Source organism: Danio aesculapii, chromosome 4, assembly GCF_903798145.1.
Source record: "Danio aesculapii chromosome 4, fDanAes4.1, whole genome shotgun sequence".
NCBI lineage: Eukaryota > Metazoa > Chordata > Actinopteri > Cypriniformes > Danionidae > Danio > Danio aesculapii.
In genome coordinates this window covers 14,234,261-14,257,694 of record NC_079438.1, presented here as the reverse complement: position 1 = coordinate 14,257,694, position 23,434 = coordinate 14,234,261, and the positions used below count along the sequence as shown (strand labels likewise).

The following is a 23,434-nucleotide window of genomic DNA, read 5'->3' as shown; positions in this document are numbered from 1 at the left end:
ATAATAGACGACAATTCATATGAAAAATAAAAGAAACCCTATATAAGCCTATGAAGTTGTAGAAATAGAAAAGAAGAGGTCATAATTATGAGGATGAGATTTGGACTCAGATATTAATAGGAAGTAATGTGTTGTAGACATGCAAGTCATTATGAACTGGATTAAAAAGTTTCTCAAAATTGTATTAAAATGTTTAGATTAAAGGTTTAAGAGAGAGAGAGAGAGAGAGAGAGAGAGAGAGAGAAAAGATATAGTGTAAAGTGAAAAACATGGGAGAAATGTATCAATAAGTCATGACTGCAACAGTAAGTGGCAAAAAAGCCAAACAAAAAAAAAGACTTTTATTTTGGCGTGGTTTGTGACGTCATCAGGTGGCGCCGCTTCAGCGCTGTGATTCAATTGGAGAAAGGTTTGTGTTTTAAGACGTTTACAGATATAAACCGATCTAATAAAAGTTTCAGGTTTTTAATCCAGTGCTTAATTATGTTCCTGCTGTTGGAAATATTATTTTAACCCTTTATACAACGTAGTACTATTTTGTTCTCAGTAACCGAGGGCTATTGTTTGAATAAAGTAACAGAAATGTAATAAGTGTGTTAAAGAAACGTTTTACCTATTTATTTTTGTTAATTACTCTCATATAAAGAAACTGTTGAAGCAAGTGTTGAAGAGAAGTTATTTTGTTTCTGTTCATTGTTTTATTCATTTAAACAGGACATTTTTATTGTTTTGTTCATTTTAAACAGGATAAAGTGTCCAAACGCAGAGAAAAACTCCTGCTGAAGCGACTGATCTCCACACTGTTATAAAGATGGCGTTTATTAAAGAGGAGAGTGAAGATGTGAAGATTGAAGAAACATTCACAGTCAAACAGGAAGATCTGCAGGAACAAACAGGTTGATTTTCATTCTCAAAGACCAACTCAGTCATTTGATCCTTATTCAGATATATTTTAATAAGAAGAACACTAAAGTAAATCTGTCTTGCAGCCCTGAGTGTGCTGCCCAGTTCTCCTAAATGCACATAAGAACTCATTGAAAGACAGGAATCAGTTTATTTTGTTACTTGCTTTTAAGGTATAGAGGTAAAGTTGGTTTCATATTCGCACATTCAGACTTTCCCCTTAATAATATAATTTCATAAAAGTATAATTTGCAAAGTCTAAATAGCGAAATCATATTAGCAGACAATAACTATCAAAGTACGACATTGTTCACAGTCAAATAAACAGTGTTAATGTTGTTTTCAAGTCATACTTGCATGCTAATTCCGATCGAATATTCAAGTAACATGATAAACAATATAGAGACTGCTAAATGAACGAATGTGCGAATATAAAACCAACTTTACCTCTATTCTTAAGGTTATTGCTTTTCTTGTTCTCCTACTGTTTGTAAAGTGTCCTTGAGCACTGGCGCTATATAAAATAAATAAAAACAACAAATTAAAAAAGTATTCTCATAGAAGATATCTGCTATTACAGTGATGGTGTTGGCTTAGTACTTTCCATTTGCATATGTCACATTGATCACATTCCAACTTCTTTATGGATTTAAACTGTTTCTAGAATTACATCATTATTATAATAACTAATTACCAGGGCTATTGTGTTTAAACAGGGTTTTCGCGGGGTCTTAAACTGTTGTAATTTCCAAAATCAAAAATTTAGGCCTTAAAAACGTCTTAAATTTACTGAAATATTGTGTTGTAGGTCTGAAAGCTTTTTTAAACAAGTCTTCATTTTCTTGTTCATATTTTGCTCTCAAATCTGGCCAAAACCCATACAATCACCAACAATCCATCTCAATAAATCTTTCAACTTTTTATTCAAAAAGGTAATTTTAACTCTATCATAATAGTTTCATTATTTTCCTTACAATAACATTTGTTTAAATGTGCTCCATGTATTTACTGCTGAGGACATCGACCTGCACAGATTGTTGTGTATAGATTTAGTTTATTATAGTTTTTAAAACTTTTGTTCGATTTTTTTTTTAAAGGTTATTTTGGGAAAAAAGTAAAGCTTGCTTGTTTTTACTCAATATTTAAAATCTTTTGCTAAGAAATATATAAATATATATTTTTTTATTATTCATTTATTATTGTATTATTAAATTAAAATATTATTTTGATGGGGTAAATTAAAATCTTTTCCATCTGGGCCATTTGAAAAATTCCTTAGCCTTTAGCCCTTTATGAGTCTAACATTTCAGTCATAAAGGTCTTTAAAAGTCTTAAATTTATCTTGGTGAAACCTGCAGAAACCCTGGTTTAAAGTATGTCAGAAAATGTGGATGTCCCCAATGTTAAATATGCTGAATGAAATGGACACTAAATTAATTAATTGTTATAAAACATGGTACAGTATTCTAAACTGTATGAAGATGTTATGGGATGACGTGAGACAAAACAAACAAATTATAGTGGAACAATAACGTTTAGCATTGCACTGACTACAACTGGCCAACAAACTAGTCTAAAAATGACTTTTGCTGCTTAAGAAATGGATTACAACAGGCTGATGATATGCAAACATTTGAGTGTAAAGTTCGTCAGTATTGACCATATTCTTCATGTACCAGCAGGCGTCATTGGAATCTTTTTGCTTGAGACTTTTTTTAAAGGATGAATTTTTAGATCGTAAAAACAGTGTTATGCTGCTTAGGCGTGGGACGATAACAGTTTCAAGGTCTACCACAGTTTAAAAAAAGTTGAGGTTTTAAAACCGCCAATATTTTCTGCTGCTGTACCGTTCCTACGTTTTTTTTTTTACATTTTGTTTTAAGTTTTTCAGGACCGCAGCAGAAAAGATATCCAAAGATGCCGTTTTAAATTGTAAAGAAATCTGTGTTTATGAAACAAATGAAGACAGCAGAAGTCAGTGACTCTTGAGTTAAAGTTACCTCTCTTTCAGAAACAGGCTTGACTTACCCTGCTTTCTCCAGTTTGACAAACCTGCCATTTTGAAACGGAAAACCCAGAGTTTCTCTCATTTCAGGGTTAACATACTCTGAGTTTTCTCTTAACCTCCTTTTTGAAACAGGCCCCTTGCCATCTCCTCATCACTCCAGTTTACAGCAAAAGTGGCATTAAGCATTTGCATAAGTTATATACAATAATGCAAACTCACAAATATTAGCGTGAATTATGTGTACTTGCTATGAACATGAGGGATTTGTCTCAAGCAGGTTTTCCAAGAAAGTTGAAAATGTTTAAATACAGTGGAAGATCCACTTGAGGGAACTCGACAGTAATCTAGAACGAGTGCATTTGATGATCATTTGCATTTAAAGCCACAGGAACAAAAAGAGCTTGGTTTTCCTCTGACCCCCAAAATTAAATATTCTGCAAGGTATATGATCTGATTTTGAGCCGAAACCTCAGATACATTCTGGGAACACCAAAGACAAATTTTACATCTTGTAAAAAAATTTTCATAATAGGAACCATTTAAAGGGATAGTTGACACAGAAATGAAGACAGCCTCACCATTTACTCTCCCTTTTGTTGTTTTAAACCTTTGAGTGTCTTGTCTTTTTTTTAAGACCTGATGGTGCTGAAAGAAGAGACTCATCAATGGAATGAAATGGAAGAGAAACACCAAGACATAACGACTGATGAAAAACCCACACTGACTGAAAAGACTTCATCACACGGAAGACCTCGGAAATCTAAATCCAGGTGTAATTTCAGCTGTAAACAGTGTGGAAAGAGTTTCAGTAAAAAGCCAAAGCTTGATGTTCACATGAGAGTTCACACTAAGGAGAAACCTTACACCTGCGAACAGTGTGGAAAGAGTTTTGGTTATGTACAAGGCTTTAAAACCCACATGAGAATTCACTCTGGAGAGAGGCCGTATGCATGCCAAGAGTGTGGAAAAAGCTTCTATAATGCAGGAAACTTTGCAATGCACATGATAATTCACACTGGGGAGAGGAAGTACACATGCCAACAGTGTGGAAAAAGCTTCTATACTACAGGAAACTTAGCAGTGCACATGAGAATTCACACTGGGGAGAGGCCTTATTCTTGCCCTCAGTGTGGAAAGTGTTTTAAGCAAAGTGGCACCCTCGAAGTCCACATGAGAACTCACAATAGAGAGAGAATTTTTATTTGCACACAGTGTGGGAAAAGTTTTTCTCAAAAACAAGACCTTGACATCCACATGAGGATTCACACTGGAGAGAAACCTTACACATGCACAGAGTGTGGTAAAAGTTTCAGATGTAAAAAAACACTCAATTACCACATGATAAGTCACGCCGGAGAGAAGCCATTTGCATGTGCTCAGTGTGTAAAGAGCTTCACATCAAAAGCTAGCCTCATAAACCACATGAATGGTCACACTGGAACTATAGTGTTCACATGTGATCAGTGTGGAAAGAGTCTCACACGTAAAGACTACATTAAGAAACACATGAAGACTCACTCAGGAGAGCGTTTTAGATGCAGTGAGTGTGGAAAGGACTTTAAACATAAAAGAAGCCTCAGCGCTCACATGAAGCTTCACAAAAGAGAGAAGAGTCCTCAAAATTGAGGCTTGTCCACACAAACATGGGTATATTCAAAACGGAGCCTTACACTGCCATAATATCAAACCCTAAGAACTGTTGTGAGAATTCTACGAGGTGAGACAACGAGAATTGTCAGTCACTAAAACAATAAACTTTCTGATCTGAGAAGATCAGGAAATCAGAAGTTCTATTTAACTCAATATGAGCCCCCTTTCTGACCTTTACTTTACCTTCTCCATCAGAGGAGATCACACAAAGTATCCAAGATTTTAACATGGTGTATCTTATAGCACTATATTCATGTTTGGTGTCATTTTAAATGTCCCTGTGTGATTGGTAAAATTGTCTCAATTAAACTGTAATATTTGACAGTTTCACTTGAATATGTTGAATTGGTTTTCAGCTTTAATTAAAATCTTTGCCAGCTGCTCCACCTACAAGCAAATGGTTGACACTTAAAACTCACTACCAGGCAAGGGTCCTTTTGAAGCTTTTTGTCCTGAATTTATGGCTGTTTGTTCTGAGTTGAGTATTAATGGGAAATGTGCAAGATGGTTCATTGAGATCTTGTAGCCAGGATGCCCCGTTGCAGTGTGAGTCTCTAAGCTTTTGCATCAGAGGCTTATATGCTGCAATGTACTTTATACATTTATAACTTTTGGATTTATCTTTGAGTAATTGATGTTCTACATTTCTGAATTGGCTTTTTATTATTTGATTCTGTAATTGACATGATACACTTTCATCTGGAAAATAAAAGGTTATGTTTTGATTCATTCTGAATTTCCTGAATTCTTTTATATGCAGTAGATTAAATGGAGTCTGCGCTTTCATTATTCTTGTGATATGATTATATAGATTTTTGAGATGCATTTCACTGTATGGAGCAGTGTGGCATGATAGCATGAAGATTTCTTAATCATTTAATCACTTCATGAAGCTTTGAAACTTGCAACTTTTTTGTTTCAAATGAGTGGATTAGAGCACATATCAAATGGGCAACGTCATGAGATTTCGATAATCAAGACTTCGTTATGACTTTAAAGCTTTGAAACATTTGGAAATTCAAAATTCATTTGGAAATTCAAACACACAATCTATCACTTAATCTATCCAATACAGGGCTCTAGACTAACTTTTTGCCTTTTTTTCTTAGGTGAACCACGCATTGCATAGTATTTTATATTTACATTAAAGATAAATAAGGCAAGAACATTAAAATTATACTTTTTATATTTTTACACCTACAAAAATATCTTGTGGTAGTGCTCTTGTTTAATAAAAATCTTTGTAATTGTAACATTCAACATGCAATACAGTGCCATCAAAAAAAAAACTAAACTAAACCGCATAATCTTTTGTATTTACAAGAAATATTATGTTTTATACTCGGCCTATGCCTAAATTCAAAAAGCACTAAATAATTTATATATTTATAAATACACTGATTGAACTAAATAACTATACATTACGCTAAATAACTAAAATTGGCTATATAGGCTTAATCTTGGGGTGACGCAATGGCGCAGTAGGTAGTGCTGTCGCCTCACAGTGCAGGTGAATTGGGTAGGCTAAATTGTCCGTAGTGAATGAGTGTGTATGGATTTTTCACAGAGATGGGTTGCGGCTGGAAGGGCATCAGCTGCATAAAAACGTGCTGGATAAGTCGGTGGTTCATTCCGCTGTGGTGACCCTGGATTAATAAAGGGACTAAGCCGAAAAGAAAATGAATGAATGAAGTCCTAATCTTAATCTCTGATTAAAACAAAAGTAATCTAGCAATGCTGCACCACTGACAAGCAAATGGCAGAGAAACAAAGCAACCTCAGAAATCGCGGAAACAGCAGTGAGCACTTTTTCTGAAGTTATGCCTTTCTTTTTTAATTTTAATTACTGTGCGTTTAATGTAAATAAATCAATAATGAATAGGCCTATAAATGTATCCTGTGTGTGTGTGCGTGCGTGTGTGTGTCCACCAACTGTGTCTTTCATTACTGAAGCAGCTCTCTTCCAAAATCAAAATTTACTTTGTCTGTCTAGCAATATTTCGGCAATATTTAAATTTAGATGAGCCTATAGTCAAAATATGCAGAAACTGTGCAGCTGCACATTGAATCTGAGGTTTCATCTCATCTCGCTCTCGCTGTCATCCAGACATTGATATGTAGACACCACATAAACATCAAGTCGCGAAATTGAGGCCGGTACCAGCTGAAGCCCTTGTGAAATGTCAAAATACAGCACTGAAATGAACAGGTAATGTTTTTCAGCCAAAAGTCTATCTAGGATATCTCTAAAAACGCAATCAGAGCCAATGTTATTGTCATGATTACCAGCGATCTCTAACCACCAGAGGTCGCTGGTAAGCACTCACCCTCACAATAACCTATGGACTACAAATCCGCCATTCATGGACTACATTTTCATACATGCGCTCCGTTCACAAACACACATGCTTCCTCATTTTGACTGATTACATTTGCACCAGCTGAGGATTGTCAGAGACTGATTACACACACTATTTAAACAACACACACACTCCCTGCCTTTGCCGAGTCTTGTTATCTGTATAGTGACACTACAACGCGGTTTCCTAGTCTAGTTTCTCCGTGTTTTGATCTTTGCCTGGTTTCCCTTTCTCCTTGTCTGCCGCCTGTCTACCGACCTCTCACCTGTGTTTAACTATGATTCTGGACTGCCTTTACATCTGTTTGCACCTGTGTTGACCATTGCCTCCCTGAGTTTGAATAAACCTGCACATGGATCCTAAACCTCAGTTGTCTCTGTCGCTCCCCGTGTTACAGTTATGTAGAAGTAGTGTTGCCTAAATATTACATTTCTAATAAAATTCAAACCAAAATACAATAGCATTTTTTGTTTAATAAAAATACACGGAAACAAAACAAAATCAAAAGTTGGCTATTTTGTAATTTGTTTTAATATTAATAAAAACATACTTCGACTATTTAAGCTTAACGGCTATATGCTGCCAATGGCCATTAATAAATATTATTTTACTTTGTACTGGATTATAATGTATATTTTACAATAAAAACTAAAACAATTCATAACACATCAGAACTGTAGACCTGCAGTGTGTAGCCTAAACTGTATGCAGGAGGTGTTGGTCAATGGCCTACGGCGCATAATTGAACTAATATCTCCTAATAGCCTAAAAGAGCCTAATTTGAGAGATTTAAAAAATAAAAGACACTTAAAAAAAGGAACAACACGCAAATCGACAACAAATAAAACTGGTTGCGTGTTTCAGCACTTGCCACTCCATACCAAGGTGTGGGGCTGTGTGTGTAGCGCCTTTATGCAATGTGTGTCAATCAACTGCTGCTGGTGAGAGTACGCATAAGTGTGCAAAGAAGGTAAAGATATAACAAAAAGCAAGTTCATATTATAAATATTTTATTAACGATACTTATCGAAAATTCATTTAATTTTACCCCTCGAATAGAATTTTTAGTTACACCATTAAGAAATCAGGGCACTCTAGAGCCTGCAAAACTTTGTAATAAAATAATATTCTTAACCTTTTTTTTTTTTTTTTTTTTTTGTTTTTAGAAAACCGTTTTCGTTTATTTGGTCAAAATGAATGTGGTATGTATGCTTTTAATCTATGTATAACAATTGCTAAGTATGTGATTTGGATAAGGAGAAATATGGCTAAACATGATGGGAAGAGAGTGGATATATGGCGTATGTTTAAAAACAGAATGGAGATGGCTGTAAAATTGATATTCAACTATTTTATAGTACAAGAAAAGGAGGATGTATTTATAGAAATAATGGTAAAAGGGAACGTAATGGTTGAATACAAGGACAACATTTTCAGTTGGTTATGGGAAAAATATGAAGTCTAATAATGAGTGTTGTAAGTATCATGTGATTTTTGTGTGATGTGATCATTTCTTTGTAAAAATGTAAATATTTGATTTTAATAAAAAAAAATATATATATATCTCATCTGAACTCGGAAGCAAAGCAGGGTTGGGCCTGGTTGGTACTTGGATGGGAGACCGCCTGGGAATACCAGGTGCTGTAAGCTTTTTAAATTCCTTCATTTGGTAGCTAATACCCTTCCCAAAATATATAAAAAAAAAACCTCTGAATTCCTCTCTGAACTCTGGAACCAGCCAAGTCAGTGTACCCACTTCCCCTGATTCCATTCAGGGGAAAGTAGGTACAGTGACTTGGCTGGTTTAACTTAGCAAGAGCTGTTGGTGCCCCGGAGCAGAAACAGAAAAAAAAAAAAAACAGGTAAACAATTGAGGGGACAAGGGTCTTGTTTCTGTCGGTGCTGTGTCAATGCAAGCTGAGCTGCGCTCGGCTCCTGGTGCTGCGCCTATTTTTAAATAGCTAACTCTTGACGGCTGCTCTCGCTTACGGCCATACCACTCTGGCAATGCCTGATCTCATCTGAACTCGAAAGAAAGACAGGGTTTTGCCTGGTAGGGACTTTTGCAGCAAGTAGGCTGGGTTTACGATTGCTAAGCTAGAATCCTTTGATCCATAGTCATAAGCGTTATCCTTTGTGCCACTGGCACTCCGTTCAGCACCTTGTTAGCACCTTGTTAGCACATTGTTTGAAACAAGGACAAGGCTCTGTCAACCTGGAGTTCCATCACCACACATTCTGCTTTGTTTTATAGCAAGACGTTGTGTGGATGGGATGCTCTTACAGGATTCCTGACAGTCCCTCCATAGAACCCCTGAGATCCAGGGTCGGAGACTCTCTTCTCTCCAAGAGGAGGTTAAAAGCCATAGTTTCTTTTATGCATGTTTTATCAGAGCACTTAGGTATTGCTACAGCTCAGAGACTTACAAGTGGAAGAGATTACGCTGCAAGTTGGCTGGGTGACTTCTAAGTGGTAGGGACTTTTGCAACAAGTAGGCTGGGTTTACGATTGGTGTAGCTGTAGTAGACGTTAATAAAAATCTAGCGGTTGGGGCAGCCTTTGAAACCAGGGGAGCACCCCACGGGCTCTGTGATTGCGGCCTCTTAAACTCAACACACTCCAGAGTGGACCTGAACAGTTCCAGTGGGGGCGAAAGGCGACTGCAGTGCACTGGCTGACATCAAAGCAAAAAGACCAGAGCGAGCCAGCCAGGAGTCGAACCTAGAATCTTCTGATCCGTAGTCAAACGCGTTATCCATTGCGCCACTGGCCCTGTCTGCTTATCTTTTCATCTTTATCTTGTTGCTTGTGATAAGGACACAGCTCAGTCAACACAGAGTTCATTCAACACGGAGTTCGTTCAACACATGCTGTCCTTCGTTATTATGGCAAGTTGTGGTGTCGATAGGATGCTCTTACAGTGCATGTGACAGTCCCTCCCTAGAAGAACTGTGATCCAGGGTCTGAGACTTTCTCCTCTCCAGGAGGAGGTTACAAGCATTAGATTTATTTTTGTCAGAGCAGCTGCAGCATACTTGCGTGGAGGCCCACAGCTAGACTTGAGGGCATGCTTCCGCAAGACCTTCCCTGGTGGTCTAGTGGTTAGGATTCGGCGCTCTCACCGCCGCGGCCCGGGTTCGGTTCCCGGTCAGGGAACTTACTTTTGAGCTATGAAAATATATGCGAACTGCACAGGCATGAAAGGGCAAAAGACCTCCTTCGAGCCGGAGTCGAACCAGCGACCTAAGGATTGCCAACAACACACCTACAGTCCTCCGCTCTACCAACTGAGCTATCGAAGGCTTATGAGAGTCCAACACAAGCCCACCCCCTTAAAGTTGCTGCAGTCCGACTGCTTGAAAAAAAGGGCAATGGCAAAAATACTCAAGGCTTCCCATACCGGGAGTCGAACCCGGGCCGCCTGGGTGAAAACCAGGAATCCTGACCGCTAGACCATATGGGAGCTGCCACTTATGAGGGCAGTCTTGGCAAAAACTTCAGTTCTTTCTAAAACAAAAATACAAAGACAATATCATGATTTGAAAAAAAGCAATACCAAAAGATTGGATTGAAATAATTGAAAAAAAAGAGTTGCGGGATAAGGAAGAATTACCAGAGGTCTATTTTAAGAAAAAAAATGGAGAAAAGATCAATATGAGCTTATGTACAGTTAAGAGTTTTTATGTTGTTTTTAGATCAAAGGCTTTTATAAGACCTATAGCATTCAACTACTGGAAGGAAAGATATGAGGATTTAAATGAAAAAGAAATATGGGGAAATGTCAGAATGAAATATATGGAACCAATTTTACAAAAATATCTCATCTGAACTCGGAAGCAAAGCAGGGTTGGGCCTGGTTGGTACTTGGATGGGAGACCGCCTGGGAATACCAGGTGCTGTAAGCTTTTTAAATTCCTTCATTTGGCAGCTAATACACTTCCCAAAATATATTAAAAAAAAACTCTGAATTCCTCTCTGAACTCTGGAACCAGCCAAGTCAGTGTACCCACTTCCCCTGATTCCATTCGGGGGAAAGTAGGTACAGTGACTTGGCTGGTTTAACTTAGCAAGAGCTGTTGGTGCCCCGGAGCAGAAACAGAAAAAAAAAAAAAAAAAACAGGTAAACAATTGAGGGGACAAGGGCCTTGTTTCTGTCGGTGCTGTGTCAATGCAAGCTGAGCTGCGCTCGGCTCCTGGTGCTGCGCCTATTTTTAAATAGCTAACTCTTGACGGCTGCTCTCGCTTACGGCCATACCACTCTGGCAATGCCTGATCTCATCTGAACTCGAAAGAAAGACAGGGTTGGGCCTGGAAGGGACTTTTGCAGCAAGTAGGCTGGGTTTACGATTGCTAAGCTAGAATCCTTTGATCCATAGTCATAAGCGTTATCCTTTGTGCCACTGGCACTCCGTTCAGCACCTTGTTAGCACATTGTTTGAAACAAGGACAAGGCTCTGTCAACCTGGAGTTCCATCACCACACATTCTGCTTTGTTTTATAGCAAGACGTTGTGTGGATGGGATGCTCTTACAGGATTCCTGACAAGTCCCTCCATAGAACCCCTGAGATCCGAAGTCGGAGACTCTCTTCTCTCCAAGAGGAGGTTAAAAGCCATAGTTTCTTTTATGCATGTTTTATCAGAGCACTTAGGTATTGCTACAGCTCAATGATTTACAAGTGGAAGAGATTACGCTGCACGTTGGCTGGGTGACTTCTAAGTGGTAGGGACTTTTGCAACAAGTAGGCTGGGTTTACGATTGGTGTAGCTGTAGTAAGGCAAGGCAAGGCAAGTTTATTTATATAGCACATTTCATACACAGTGGCAATTCAAAGTGCTTTACATAAACAGGAATAAAAGAAACAAGTATAAGAGAAATAAAAACAAATACTAAAAATGGTAAAAATGAAAATAAAATAAAATAAAAGCTGATAAAATGTGTTATAAAAGAATTAAAAAGAAGAGAAAAACATAGTACTTCGGTCTGTCGGACGTAGCACAGTGCTCATTCAGTAAAGGCACAGCTAAACAGATGTGTTTTCAGTCTTGATTTGAATGTGCCTAATGTTGGAGCACATCTGATCATTTCTGGAAGCTGATTCCAGCAGCGAGGGGCGTAGTAGCTGAAAGCCGATTCACCCTGCTTTGACTGAACTCTTGGGATTTCTAATCTATTTGATCCTAAAGATCTGAGTGATCTGTTAGGTTTGTATTCAGTGAGCATATCTATAATGTATTGAGGTCCTAGGCCATTTAGTGATTTATAGACCAGTAATAATACTTTAAAATCTATTCTGAATGTAACTGGGAGCCAGTGTAAAGACCTGAGGACAGGTGTGATGTGCTCTGATTTCCTGGTTCTGGTCAGAATTCTGGCCGCAGAGTTCTGGATGAGCTGCAACTGTCTGACTGTCTTTTTGGGAAGGCCAGTGAGGAGGCCATTACAGTAATCCACCCTGCTGCTGATAAAAGCATGAACAAGTTTCTCTAAGTCTTCACTGGAAACAAAGCATCTAATTCTTGCAATGTTTTTGAGATGATAGTATGCTGATTTACTAACTGCTTTGATATGACTATTAAAACTCAGATCTGACTCCAGAGTCACACCAAGATTCTTGACCTTATTTTTTGTTGTTTGACCCTTAGAGCCAAGGTAAGCATTCACCTTGTGAACCTCATCTCTGTTCCCAAACGCAATCACTTCAGTTTTCTCTTTGTTTAACTGAAGAAAGTTTTGGCACATCCAATTGTTAATTTCATCAATGCATTGGCAGAGGGTGTCAATGGGGCTGTAGTCATTAGGCAGTAAGGCTAGGTAGATCTGAGTGTCATCAGCATAGCTGTGGTAGGAGATTTGGTTTTTTCTCATTATTTGGCTCAGAGGGAGCATATAAAGGTTGAACAGGAGTGGTGCCAGAATCGAGCCTTGTGGGACTCCACATGTCATGGGTGTCCACCTCGACCTATGATCACCTATACTGACATAGTAACCTCTTCCTTCAAGGTAAGATCTGAACCATTTGAGGACCGTCCCAGACAGCCCAACCCAGTTTTCCAGCCTATCCAGAAGTATGCTGTGATCGACAGTGTCAAATGCGGCACTGAGATCGAGCAGTACCAGCACTGTTAGTTTGCCTGAATCTGTATTTAGGCGGATGTCATTGATTATCTTTATAAGGGCGCTCTCTGTACTGTGATGTGGTCTGGAACCAGATTGAAAATTGTCCAAACACCCCTTGAAGTTTAGGAACTTGTTAACCTGGTTAAAAACAACTTTTTCAATGATTTTGCCAATAAAAGGGAGATTTGAGATGGGCCTGTAATTGCTCAATATGGTGTTATCCAGGTTGCTCTTCTTCAAGAGGGGTTTAACAACTGCAGTTTTAAGTGAGTTAGGAAAAATCCCTGAGAGAAGTGAAGCATTTACCACTTTTAGAAGATCCATTTCTAAACAGGTAAACACCGTTTTAAAGAATGATGTGGGGAGTGTGTCAAGACTGCAGGTTGATGTTTTCATAATTTGCACGATCTCTTCTAAGATTTTGCCATTAATTGCCATGAAATTGGACATAATGTCTGATTTCTTAAGTTGTGGTTGAGCTAGTCTGACTTCGACACAACTTGGCTGATTGGATGAGCTGATTGCCTTTCTGATATTATTGATCTTGTCAGTAAAGAAATGAGCAAACTCATTACATTTGCTTTCAGAGAGTAGCTCACTGGGAATCCGACTGGGGGGGGGGGGGGGGGTTGTGAGTTTCTCTATAGTTGCAAAGAGTTTACGAGCATTGTTCACGTTGCTGTTTATAAGGCTTGAAAAGAAAGTCTGCCTAGCAGTTTTTAGTTCCATATTAAAAGCACGAAGACTGTCTTTATAGATATTATAATGGACTACTAGTTTCGTCTTTCTCCACATACGCTCAGCTTTTCTGCACTGTCTTTTTGTCATTTGTATTCTTGGGGACCTAGTCCAGGATCCCCTTTGCCTGCTAGTTATATTCTTGGCTTTAACAGGAGCAATGTCATCTATGACATTCTTAACTTTAGAGTTAAACAAATCAAGGAGAGAATCAACAGAGTCTGCAGATATACTTGGTGCAAGCGATATGGCCTTACATAAGCTGCTCATTAGTGTTCTCATTTATGCATCTCTTTCTGACAGAGACAGATCTGTCTTTAATAGCTGGAGTGATCAATATGTCAAAGAAAATACAGAAATGATCAGATAGTGCAACATCCTTAACAACAGTTGATGAAATGTGTAAACCCTTAGTTATAAGAAGATCAAGAGTGTGTCCACGATTGTGTGTGGGTCCTTGAACATGCTGAGTCAGATCAAAAGTGTTCAAAACAGTCATCAGTTCTTTTACAGCATTGATTTCTGGATTATCAATGTGAATATTAAAATCCCCAGCAATGGTAAAATAGTCAAATTCAGAGGTTACTAATGATAACAGTTCTGTAAAATCATCAATAAAAGCTGGAGAATATTTTAGAGGTCTGTAGATAATGATCAGTAGACGTTAATAAAAATCTAGCAGTTGGGGCAGCCTTTGAAACCAGGGGAGCACCCCACGGGCTCTGTGATTGCGGCCCCTTAAACTCGACTCACTCCAGAGTGGACCTGAACAGCTCCAGTGGGGGCGAAAGGCAACTGCAGTGCACTGGCTGACATCAAAGCAAAAAGCCCAGAGCGAGCCAGCCAGAAGTCAAACCTAGAATCTTCTGATCCGTAGTCATAAATGTTATCCTTTGTGCCACTGGCACTCTATTCAGCATCTTGTTAGCACATTGTTTGAAACAAGGACAAGGCAGTTGGGGCAGCCTTTGAAACCAGGGGAGCACCCCACGGGCTCTGTGCTGGAGGCCCCTTAAACTCGACTTACTTCAGAGTGGAACTGAACAGCTCCAGCGAGGGGCGAAAGGCGACCGCAGTGCACTGGTTGATTCTCGCACTCTCTCATACACAGTCTCATGGTTTCCGTAAGCTAGAATCCTCTGATACATAGTCATAAGTGTTATCCTTTGTACCACTGGCACTCCGTTCAGCACCTTGTCAGCACATTGTTTGAAACAAGAACAAGGCTCTGTCAACCTGAAGATCCGTCACCACACATTCTGCTTTGTTTTATAGCAAGACGTTGTGTGGTTCCTTTTCACCTCTTTGGTGAACTTTGAGCTCTAACTATGAAGATATATGCGAACTGCACAGGCATGAAAGCGCAAAAGATCTCCTTCGAGCAGGAGTAAAACCAGCGACCGAAGGATTGCCAACATGCCACCTACAGTCCTCCGCTTTACCCACTGAGATATCAAAGGCATACAAGAGTCCCCCAAAAGCCCACCCCCTTAAGGTTGCTGCCGTCCGACTTGCATGGAGGCCCACAGCTAGGCTTGAGGGCAAGTTTTTGCAGAATCTTCCCTGGTGGTCTAGTGGTTAGGGTTCGGCACTTTCACCGCCGCTGCCAGGGTTCGATTCCCGTTCAGGGAACTTCCTTTTCACCTCTATGGTGAACTTTAAGCTCTAGCTATGAATATATATGTGAACTGCACAGGCATGAAAGGGCAAAAGACCTTCTTCAAGCCAGAGTCGAACCTGCAACCTAAGGATTGCCAACAACACACATTCAGTACTCCTCTCTACCAACTGAGCTATCAAAGGCTTATGAGATTCCCACACAAGCCCACCCCCTTAATGTTGCTGCAGTCCGACTGCTAGGCAAAAAGGGCAGTGGCAAAAATGCTCAAGGCTTCCCAGACCAGGAGAGGAACCCAGGTCAACTGGGTGAAAACCAGGAATCAAACTTTCCACAAACTTCAGTTCTTTCTGATCGTGCGCACTTCACTGCCCCTCTTGCACAAGTACCACTCATACATTTACGCACTCTCTCATACACAGTCTCATGGTTTCCGTAAGCTAGAATCCTCTGATCCCTAGTCATAATCGTTATCCTTTGTGCCACTGGCACTCTGTTCAGCACCTTGTCAGCACATTGTTTGAAACAAGAACAAGGCTCTGTCAACCTGGAGTTCCGTCACCACACATTCTGCTTTGTTTTATAGCAAGACGTTGTGTGGATGGGATGCTCTTACAGGATTCCTGACAGTCCCTCCATAGAACCCCTGAGATCCATGGTCGGAGACTCTCTTCTCTCCAAGAGGAGGATAAAAGCCATAGTTTCTTTTATGCATGTTTTATCAGAGCACTTAGGTATTGCTGCAGCTCAGAGACTTACTAGTGGAAGAGATTACGCTGCAAGTTGGCTGGGTGACTTCTAAGTTGTAGGGACTTTTGCAACAAGTAGGCTGGGTTTACGATTGGTGTAGCTGTAGAAGACGTTAATAAAAATCAGCAGTTGGGGCAGCCTTTGAAACCAGGGAAGCACTCCATGGGCTCTTTGCTGGCGGCTGCAGAAACTTGATTCACTCCAGAGTGGAACTGAACCGGTCCAGCGGGGGGAAAGGCGACCGCAGTGCACTGGCTGACAGCAAAGCAAAAAGACCAAAGCGAGCCAGCCAGAAGTCGAACTTACAACCTTCTGATCCGTAGTAAGTCACATTATCGATTGCACCACTGGTCCTGTCTGCTTATCTTGTCAACATTTGAGCTTTAGCGATGAAGATATATGCGAACTGTACAGGAATGAAAGGGCAAAAAGCCTACTTCACTGCCCCTCTTGCACAAGTACCAATCATACATTTACGCACTCTCTCATACACAGTCTCATGGTTTCCGTAAGCTAGAATCCTCTGATCCATAGTCATAAGCATTATCCTTTGTGCCACTGGCACTCTGTTCAGCACCTTGTTAGCGTTTGAAACAAGGACAAGGCTCTGTCAATCTGGAGTACTGTCACCACACATTCTGCTTTGTTTTATGGCAAGACGTTGTGTGGATGAGATGCTCTTCCAGGATTCCTGACAGTCCCTCCATAGAAGACCTGAGATCCAGGGTCGGAGACTCTCTTCTCTCCAAGAGGAGGTTAAAAGCCATAGTTTCTTTTATGCATGTTTTATCAGAGCACTTAGGTATTGCTGCAGCTCAGAGAATTAAAAGTGGAAGAGATTACGCTGCAAGTTTGCTGGGTGACTTCTAAGTTGTATGGACTTTTGCAACAAGTAGGCTGGGTTTACGGTTGGTGTAGCTGTAGTAGACGTTATTAAAAAACTGCAGTTGGGGCATCCTTTGAAACCAGGAGAGCACCCCACGGGCTCTGTGCTGGTGGCCACTTAAACTTGACTCACTCCAGAGTGGAACTGAACAGCTCCAGTGGGGGGCGAAAGGCACCCGCAGTGCACTGGCTGTTGGCAAAGCAAAAAGACCAAAACAAGCAAGCCAGGAGTCAAATCTAGAGTCTTCTGATCTATAGTCAGAGGCATTATCCACTGCACCACTGGCCCTATCTCCTTATCTTGTCATCATTAGCTTGTTGCTTGTAACAAGGACACAGCTCTGTCAATACAGAGTTCATTCAACGCATGCTGTGCTTTGTTATTATGGCACGTTGTGGTGTCGATAGGAGCATGTGACAGTCCCTCCATAGAAGAACTGTGATCCAGGGTCTGAGACTTTCTCCTCTCCAGGAGGAGGTTACAAGCATTGGATTTATTTTTGTCAGAGCAGCTGCAGCATACTTGTGTGGAGACCCACAGCAAGGCTTGAGGGCAAGTATCTGCTCTCCCGTCCCTGGTGGTCTAGTGGTTAGGATTCGGTGCTCTCATTGCTGTGGACTGGGTTTGATTCCTGGTTAGTTCTTGAATGAGAGACCCCCTGGGATTACCAGGTGCTTAAAGCTTTTTGAATTCCTTCATTTGGCAGCTGATACACTTCCCAAAATACGAAAAAAACAAAACAAAACTCTGAATTCCTCTCTGATCTCTGGAACCAGCTAAGTCATTGTACCCACTTCCCCTGATTCCATTCGGGGGAAGTGAGTACCCTGACTTGGCTGGTTTAACCTAGCAAGAGCTGTCGGTGCCCCGGAGCAGAAACCGAAAAAAAAAAAAAACAGGTAAACTATTGAGGGGTCAAGGGCTTTGTTTCTGTCGGTCTGGTTAGCACTTGGATGGGAGACCGCCTGGGAATACCAGGTGCTGTAAGCTCTTTGAGTTCCTTCATTTGGCATCTAATACACTTCCTCGTGTCACAGGTCTGCTGCTGGTGTCTTTTCTCACATTCATCTTATTTGGGAGGGGTGGGACAAAAAAAACACAGGTAAACAATTGAGGGGACAAGGGCGTTGTTTCTGTCGGTGCTGTGTCAATGCAAGCTGAGCTGCGCTCGGCTCCTGGTGCTGCGCCTCTTTTCAAATAGCCAACTCTTGACGTCTGCTCTCGCTTATGGCCATACCACCCTGGTATTTAAAATTAAGATCTAAAAGTGGCTTAAACATTGAACTTGTTCTACAACGGCAGAAAATTAGAAGAGAAGAGATTAAAGAAAGAATGGAAGGAAAAAATTTGAAAAAGGAGATGCAAGAAACATTTGTTTAAGTGACAGTGACTCAGAATGAATGGTGGTTATTGGTTTATCCAATAATTTTCCTAATGAGTAATGTATGTGTGGTATCACTGAATGTAAGAGGATTGTCAAAATGTGAAAAGTTTGAAAGATTAACGTGTTTGACAAAAAAGTGTGATATATTATGTTTACAAGAGACAAAGTGGGAAGACGAGATTAAAAATGAGATGAGAAAATTGTGGAATGGGGAAATATTTAGTAATGGAGATATAGAAAAGAAAAGAGGGGTAGCAATTTTGATAAAAAGAGGGATTTTTGAAAAAGTAGAATTAGACTATAAAGACACAGACGGAAGAATTATAATTGTAAAAGTTATGTATAATGGGAAAAGTTTTAGAGTATGCAACATACATGCACCAAATGAGGAAAAGGAGAAATATAACTTTTATAAGGAAATAGATAAGTTAATAGATAAGAATGAAAACATATTTATTTTAGGAGATTTTAATATTGCCATGCAAAGAATAGATATAGATGACTCAATGGATTTTAGAACAGACAGAGGAAGGAATGAACTACAGAATTTAATGAGGAAATGTGATTTGGTAGATGTATGGAGAGAGCAAAATGGTGTGAAAAGAGAATATTCAAGAAGACAAATTGTAAATAGGATTTTAAAGCAAAGTAGAATTGACTTGTTTTTATGTAAGAAGAAAGAAGTACAATATGTTAACAAAGTTTTCTACAAAACCTATAGTGAGAGTGATCACGATTTTATATGGATAACGATGAATTTTAATGAGATTGAAAAAGGACCAGGAGTGTGGATACTCAACACTGAGTTGTTCAAAATAGAAATGTATAAAATGGAAATAGAAAATATAATAATCAATAGTGTGAATGATGAAATGTTTGAAACAGAAACAAGTTTATGGTGGGATAATCTGAAAAATAGAATAAAAGAATACTCAATAAATATATCAGAAAAAAGACAAAAGGCAAAGAAATTCAAGGAAAATCAAATTAGAAAAGAATGGAATGAAGAAATGAGTAAAGTAAATGGGATTAATGTTGACAAAATAATAGAATTACAGGAAAAGCTGAAGAAAATCGAAGAAGAAAAGTGTAAAGGAGTAATTATTAGAAGCAGAGCTAAAGACATTGTAGAAGGAGAAAGAAGTACAAAATACTTTTATGAATTAGAAAAAACAAGACAGAGAGCAGCTATAATCAAATGTATAAAAACACAAGATGGGAAAACTGTAGAGGACAAAGAGGGAATTTTAAAGGAAACTAGACGATTTTATAAGGAATTATTTACAGAAAATGGAGTAGTTTTAAATGATGAAAATTTCTTATTAGAAAAAATAACAGTAAAAATAAATAAAGAGGACGAGGAAATGTGCGAGAGTGAGATAACAGATTTAGAAATAGAAACAGCTATTGATCAGTTGAGAAATGGGAAAAGTCCAGGAATAGATGGACTACCAGTTGAGTTTTATAAAGTTTTTAAAAATGTTTTAAGTCCTATTTTAAATATAATATACAGTGATATTTATGAAAAAGGGGAGTTAACTAATAGTATGAAAAAAGGAATGGTTAAAATGATTTATAAAAGAAATGGAGACAAGGAAGACTTAAAAAATTATAGACCCTTAAGTATGCTGAACACAGACTATAAAATTTTAGCGAAAGTCTTAGCTAACAGATTGAAAGTAGTTGTACCAAACATAATCCAAACAAATCAAGCATATGCGGTTCTAAAAAGAGACATAACGGATGTCATAAACAATATAAGAGACATAATCTGGTATATGAGAGAGGAAAAAGAAACAGGATATATAATTAGTGTAGATTTGGATTCAGCTTTTGATAGAGTGGAACACAAATATATGATGAATGTAATGGAGAGATTTGGTTTTGGAAAAAGATATTTACAATGGATAAAATGTTTATATACAGATATAACAAGCTGTATAAAAGTAAATGGTTTTTTAACTAAAGATTTTAAAGTAACAAGATCGATAAGACAAGGGTGTCCAATGTCAGCACTACTATACACACTTGTATCTGAAACATTGGGATTAGCAATTGATAATGAAAAGCAAATACGAGGATTATGTATAAAAGGAACAGAGTTAGAACAAAAAATATTTCAATATGCTGATGATACAACTTTAATAGTAAAAGATATTAAAAGTATTGAAAAAGCAGAGGAAATTTTAAACAGATATTGTAAAGGAACAGGAGCAAAAATTAATAAGGAAAAAACGAAATACATGAGAATAGGAAAAACAAAGGCTTTACCAGAAAAAATCCAATTTAAAGAGGAGAAAACCAATATGAAGATTTTAGGTATAAGGGTTGGTGAAAATGAAAATGAAACAAGGGATTTAGTGTGGGAGGAAGTTTTAAAAGGAATGGAAAAAAGATTACATTTCTGGAAATTAAGAGGTTTGTTTTTAAAGGGGAAAGTTTTAGTTTTAAATTCCTTATTTTTATCAAAAATGTGGTATGTTTTAGGTACAGTGAGTTTGCCAATGAGTGTTTATAAGAAGATAAAAGCTATCGTATTAGATTTTATATGGGACGGGAAACCTTCCAAGATAGCTTATGATACCATAATTGGTAAAGTAGAAGAAGGGGGGTTAGGTTTAATCGATCCACTCATCAGAATGAAAAGCATAAGAATAAAAACTGTAAATAAATACTGGAAAGAAGAAAAACACGTATGGAAAGATGCGATGACATATTTTTTAAATAAATGTGGGGAAATGCAAGAATATATATTATGGATGAAGCCCAAAGAGAATATGATGAATGGGATTCCAGAATTCTATAAAGAAGTTATCAAGGCATGGGGAGATTTTAGAAAGCATATTGATTGTACTTTTAGTAAAGAAGAGATTTTAAAGCAACCGCTGTTTTTAAATGATTACATTAAAAAAGGGAATTACACTATTTTTTATAAGAAATGGTATTATGCAGGAATAAAGCAAATTAAAGATATCTTATATGAAGTGATACCTGGTTATGTACAGGTGCAAGTAATAAAAGATGCAATAATAGAAAACTATGAAAACGAAACTAAAGGAGTTATTGAAAATCAATTGAATAACTTGAAAAACAATATACCAAAAGAATGGAAAGAAATGATAGAAAATAATTTGGATATGCACAGCGATGAAGGAAGGGTGATTAACTTTAAAGAAAATCAATATGCTTTCAAAGATGGTATACTGAAGATGTTTTATTCATGTTTATGTAAAGACGTGTTTGTTATACCCAAAGCAGAAGAGTACTGGAAAAGATTATATCCCAATATAGAAACAAAGGAAATATGGCAAAATTTGAGAGCTTGGTGGAAAAGTCCAGTTTTAGAGAATTTTGATTACATTTTAAGGCAAAACTGTTTATTAAGTGAAATGAGATTGTGTAAAATAGGTTTGGCAAATGATGCAAGATGTAAAGTTTGTAATGAAGAAGATGAAGGTATACTACATTTGTTTTTCAAATGCAAAGAGTTAAAATGTTTTATTGGAAAAATTAAAGAAATGATAAATGAAATGGGGATTGAAAAACAGGTTGTTGATGAGGAATGGGAAACATTATTTTTATTTGGTTGTAAAACAGAAGGTAAAAATACAAGGTTCATTAATTTCATTTTAACAGTTGCAAGAATTGTGATATGGAATAGAAGGAATGCTGTTAAACAGAAGAATGGCAAAATATCTGTGTGTAAATTGTTTAAAAGAAAAATGTCTGTACTGCTTAATGCTCTTTTCTATTATTGTAACACGAATGACAAGATTGATGTATTTGAAAAAGACTTTTTATGTGGGAATATATATGTTCAAATGGCTTTATATAATGTACATGTATTGTTACCTGAATGTAATTGTTTTTAATTTTTGATATAAAATAAAGAAAAAAAAAAAAAAAAAAAAAATCTCATCTGAACTCGGAAGCTAAGCAGGGTTGGGCCTGGTTAGTACTTGGATGGGAGACCGCCTGGGAATACCAGGTGCTGTAAGCTTTTTGCATTCCTTCATTTGCCAAAAAAAAAAAATGAATACAATAATTGAAAAAAAAAAAAATACAGGGAAACAATTGAGGTGACAAGGGCATTGTTTCTGTGGCTGCTGTGTCCAGGCAAGGCTGAGTTGCTCTCGGCTCCTGGTACTGCACCTGTTTTTAAATAGCCAACTCTTGACGACTGCTCTCGCTTACGGCCATACCACCCTGGCAATGCCTGATCTCATCTGAACTCGGAAGCTAAGCAGGGTTGGGCCTGGTTAGTACTTGGATGGGAGACCGCCTGGGAATACCAGGTGCTGTAAGCTTTTTGAATTCCTTCATTTGGCAAAAAAATGTATGAATAAATAAATTTAAAAACGAGGTAAACTATTGAGGAGTCAAGGGCATTGTTTCTGTCGAGCTGTGTCAAGGCAAGCCGAGCGGCGCTCGGCTCCTGGTGCTGCACCTATTTTTAAATAGCCAACTCTTGACGGCTGCTCTCGCTTACGGCCATACCACCCTGAGCACGCCCCCTTGAGTTTGACTGAGTCACTGCTTTCAAGGAAGTGTGAGGTGGCAGTAGGGAGAGAAAGGCTCTCCCATTTTATTTTCTTTATTGTTTTTTTCTTGATTTTGACAGAAATAAGTTGTATTAATTTTGTTTAGTTTTAGTTAAACCCCAGACAGTGTTATCTGTTTGGGGTTAAAACCTTTTGAAAGGATGGACACCCCGGTAAAGGAACAGGAACTGAATATGGACTATGGCAACACGGACAAAGCTACTCCTGAAGATAACAATTCAAGAGATTTAAACAAGGACATCGACAATGATGACACATGGGCAGCTGTTGTGGCAAGAAGGAGGAAAAATAAGTCAGACACAAGTAGAGGAGGAAGTTCAATTCACCTTTATTTGTATAGCGCTTATACAATGTAGATTGTGTCAAAGCAGCTTCACATAAAAGGTCACAGTAAATAGGAACAGTGTAGTTAAGTTTGTAGTGTTTAAGTTCAGTTCAGTTTAGCTCAGTTCAGT

The 23,434-nt window shown here is 38.3% G+C and overlaps 1 protein-coding gene and 5 non-coding genes across 6 annotated transcripts; 3 read left to right on the top strand and 3 right to left on the bottom strand.

Moving 5' to 3' along the window:
* Window positions 1–751: 751 nt before the first annotated feature.
* Window positions 752–5,290, top strand: LOC130222141 (gastrula zinc finger protein XlCGF8.2DB-like). Its single transcript, XM_056454769.1, has 2 exons — window positions 752–896; window positions 3,546–5,290. The coding sequence occupies exons 1-2, from the start codon at window positions 812–814 to the stop codon at window positions 4,535–4,537; spliced, it is 1,077 nt and encodes a 358-aa protein (XP_056310744.1). The 5' UTR covers window positions 752–811; the 3' UTR covers window positions 4,538–5,290.
* Window positions 5,291–9,622: 4,332 nt separating this feature from the next.
* On the bottom strand, window positions 9,623–9,695 carry trnar-acg (transfer RNA arginine (anticodon ACG)). The gene has a single exon. It is a non-coding gene; the product is annotated as a tRNA-Arg (tRNA).
* A 311-nt stretch (window positions 9,696–10,006) lies between these two features.
* Window positions 10,007–10,078, top strand: trnae-cuc (transfer RNA glutamic acid (anticodon CUC)). Its single transcript has one exon. It is a non-coding gene; the product is annotated as a tRNA-Glu (tRNA).
* Window positions 10,079–10,137: 59 nt separating this feature from the next.
* On the bottom strand, window positions 10,138–10,224 carry trnay-gua (transfer RNA tyrosine (anticodon GUA)). Its single transcript is given in 2 exon segments — window positions 10,138–10,173; window positions 10,188–10,224. It is a non-coding gene; the product is annotated as a tRNA-Tyr (tRNA).
* An 89-nt stretch (window positions 10,225–10,313) lies between these two features.
* trnae-uuc (transfer RNA glutamic acid (anticodon UUC)) lies at window positions 10,314–10,385 on the bottom strand. The gene has a single exon. It is a non-coding gene; the product is annotated as a tRNA-Glu (tRNA).
* Window positions 10,386–22,605: 12,220 nt separating this feature from the next.
* On the top strand, window positions 22,606–22,724 carry LOC130224098 (5S ribosomal RNA). The gene has a single exon (XR_008837176.1). It is a non-coding gene; the product is annotated as a 5S ribosomal RNA (ribosomal RNA).
* The last annotated feature ends 710 nt before the right edge of the window (window positions 22,725–23,434 follow it).

Bases quoted from the DNA above. Each gene is read 5' to 3' on its own strand.
- LOC130222141 (XM_056454769.1), top strand. From the start codon at position 812: ATGGCGTTTATTAAAGAGGAGAGTGAAGATGTGAAGATTGAAGAAACA. The intron at 897-3,545 runs GTTGATTTTCAT...CTTTTTTTTAAG, and splicing joins AGATCTGCAGGAACAAACAG to ACCTGATGGTGCTGAAAGAA.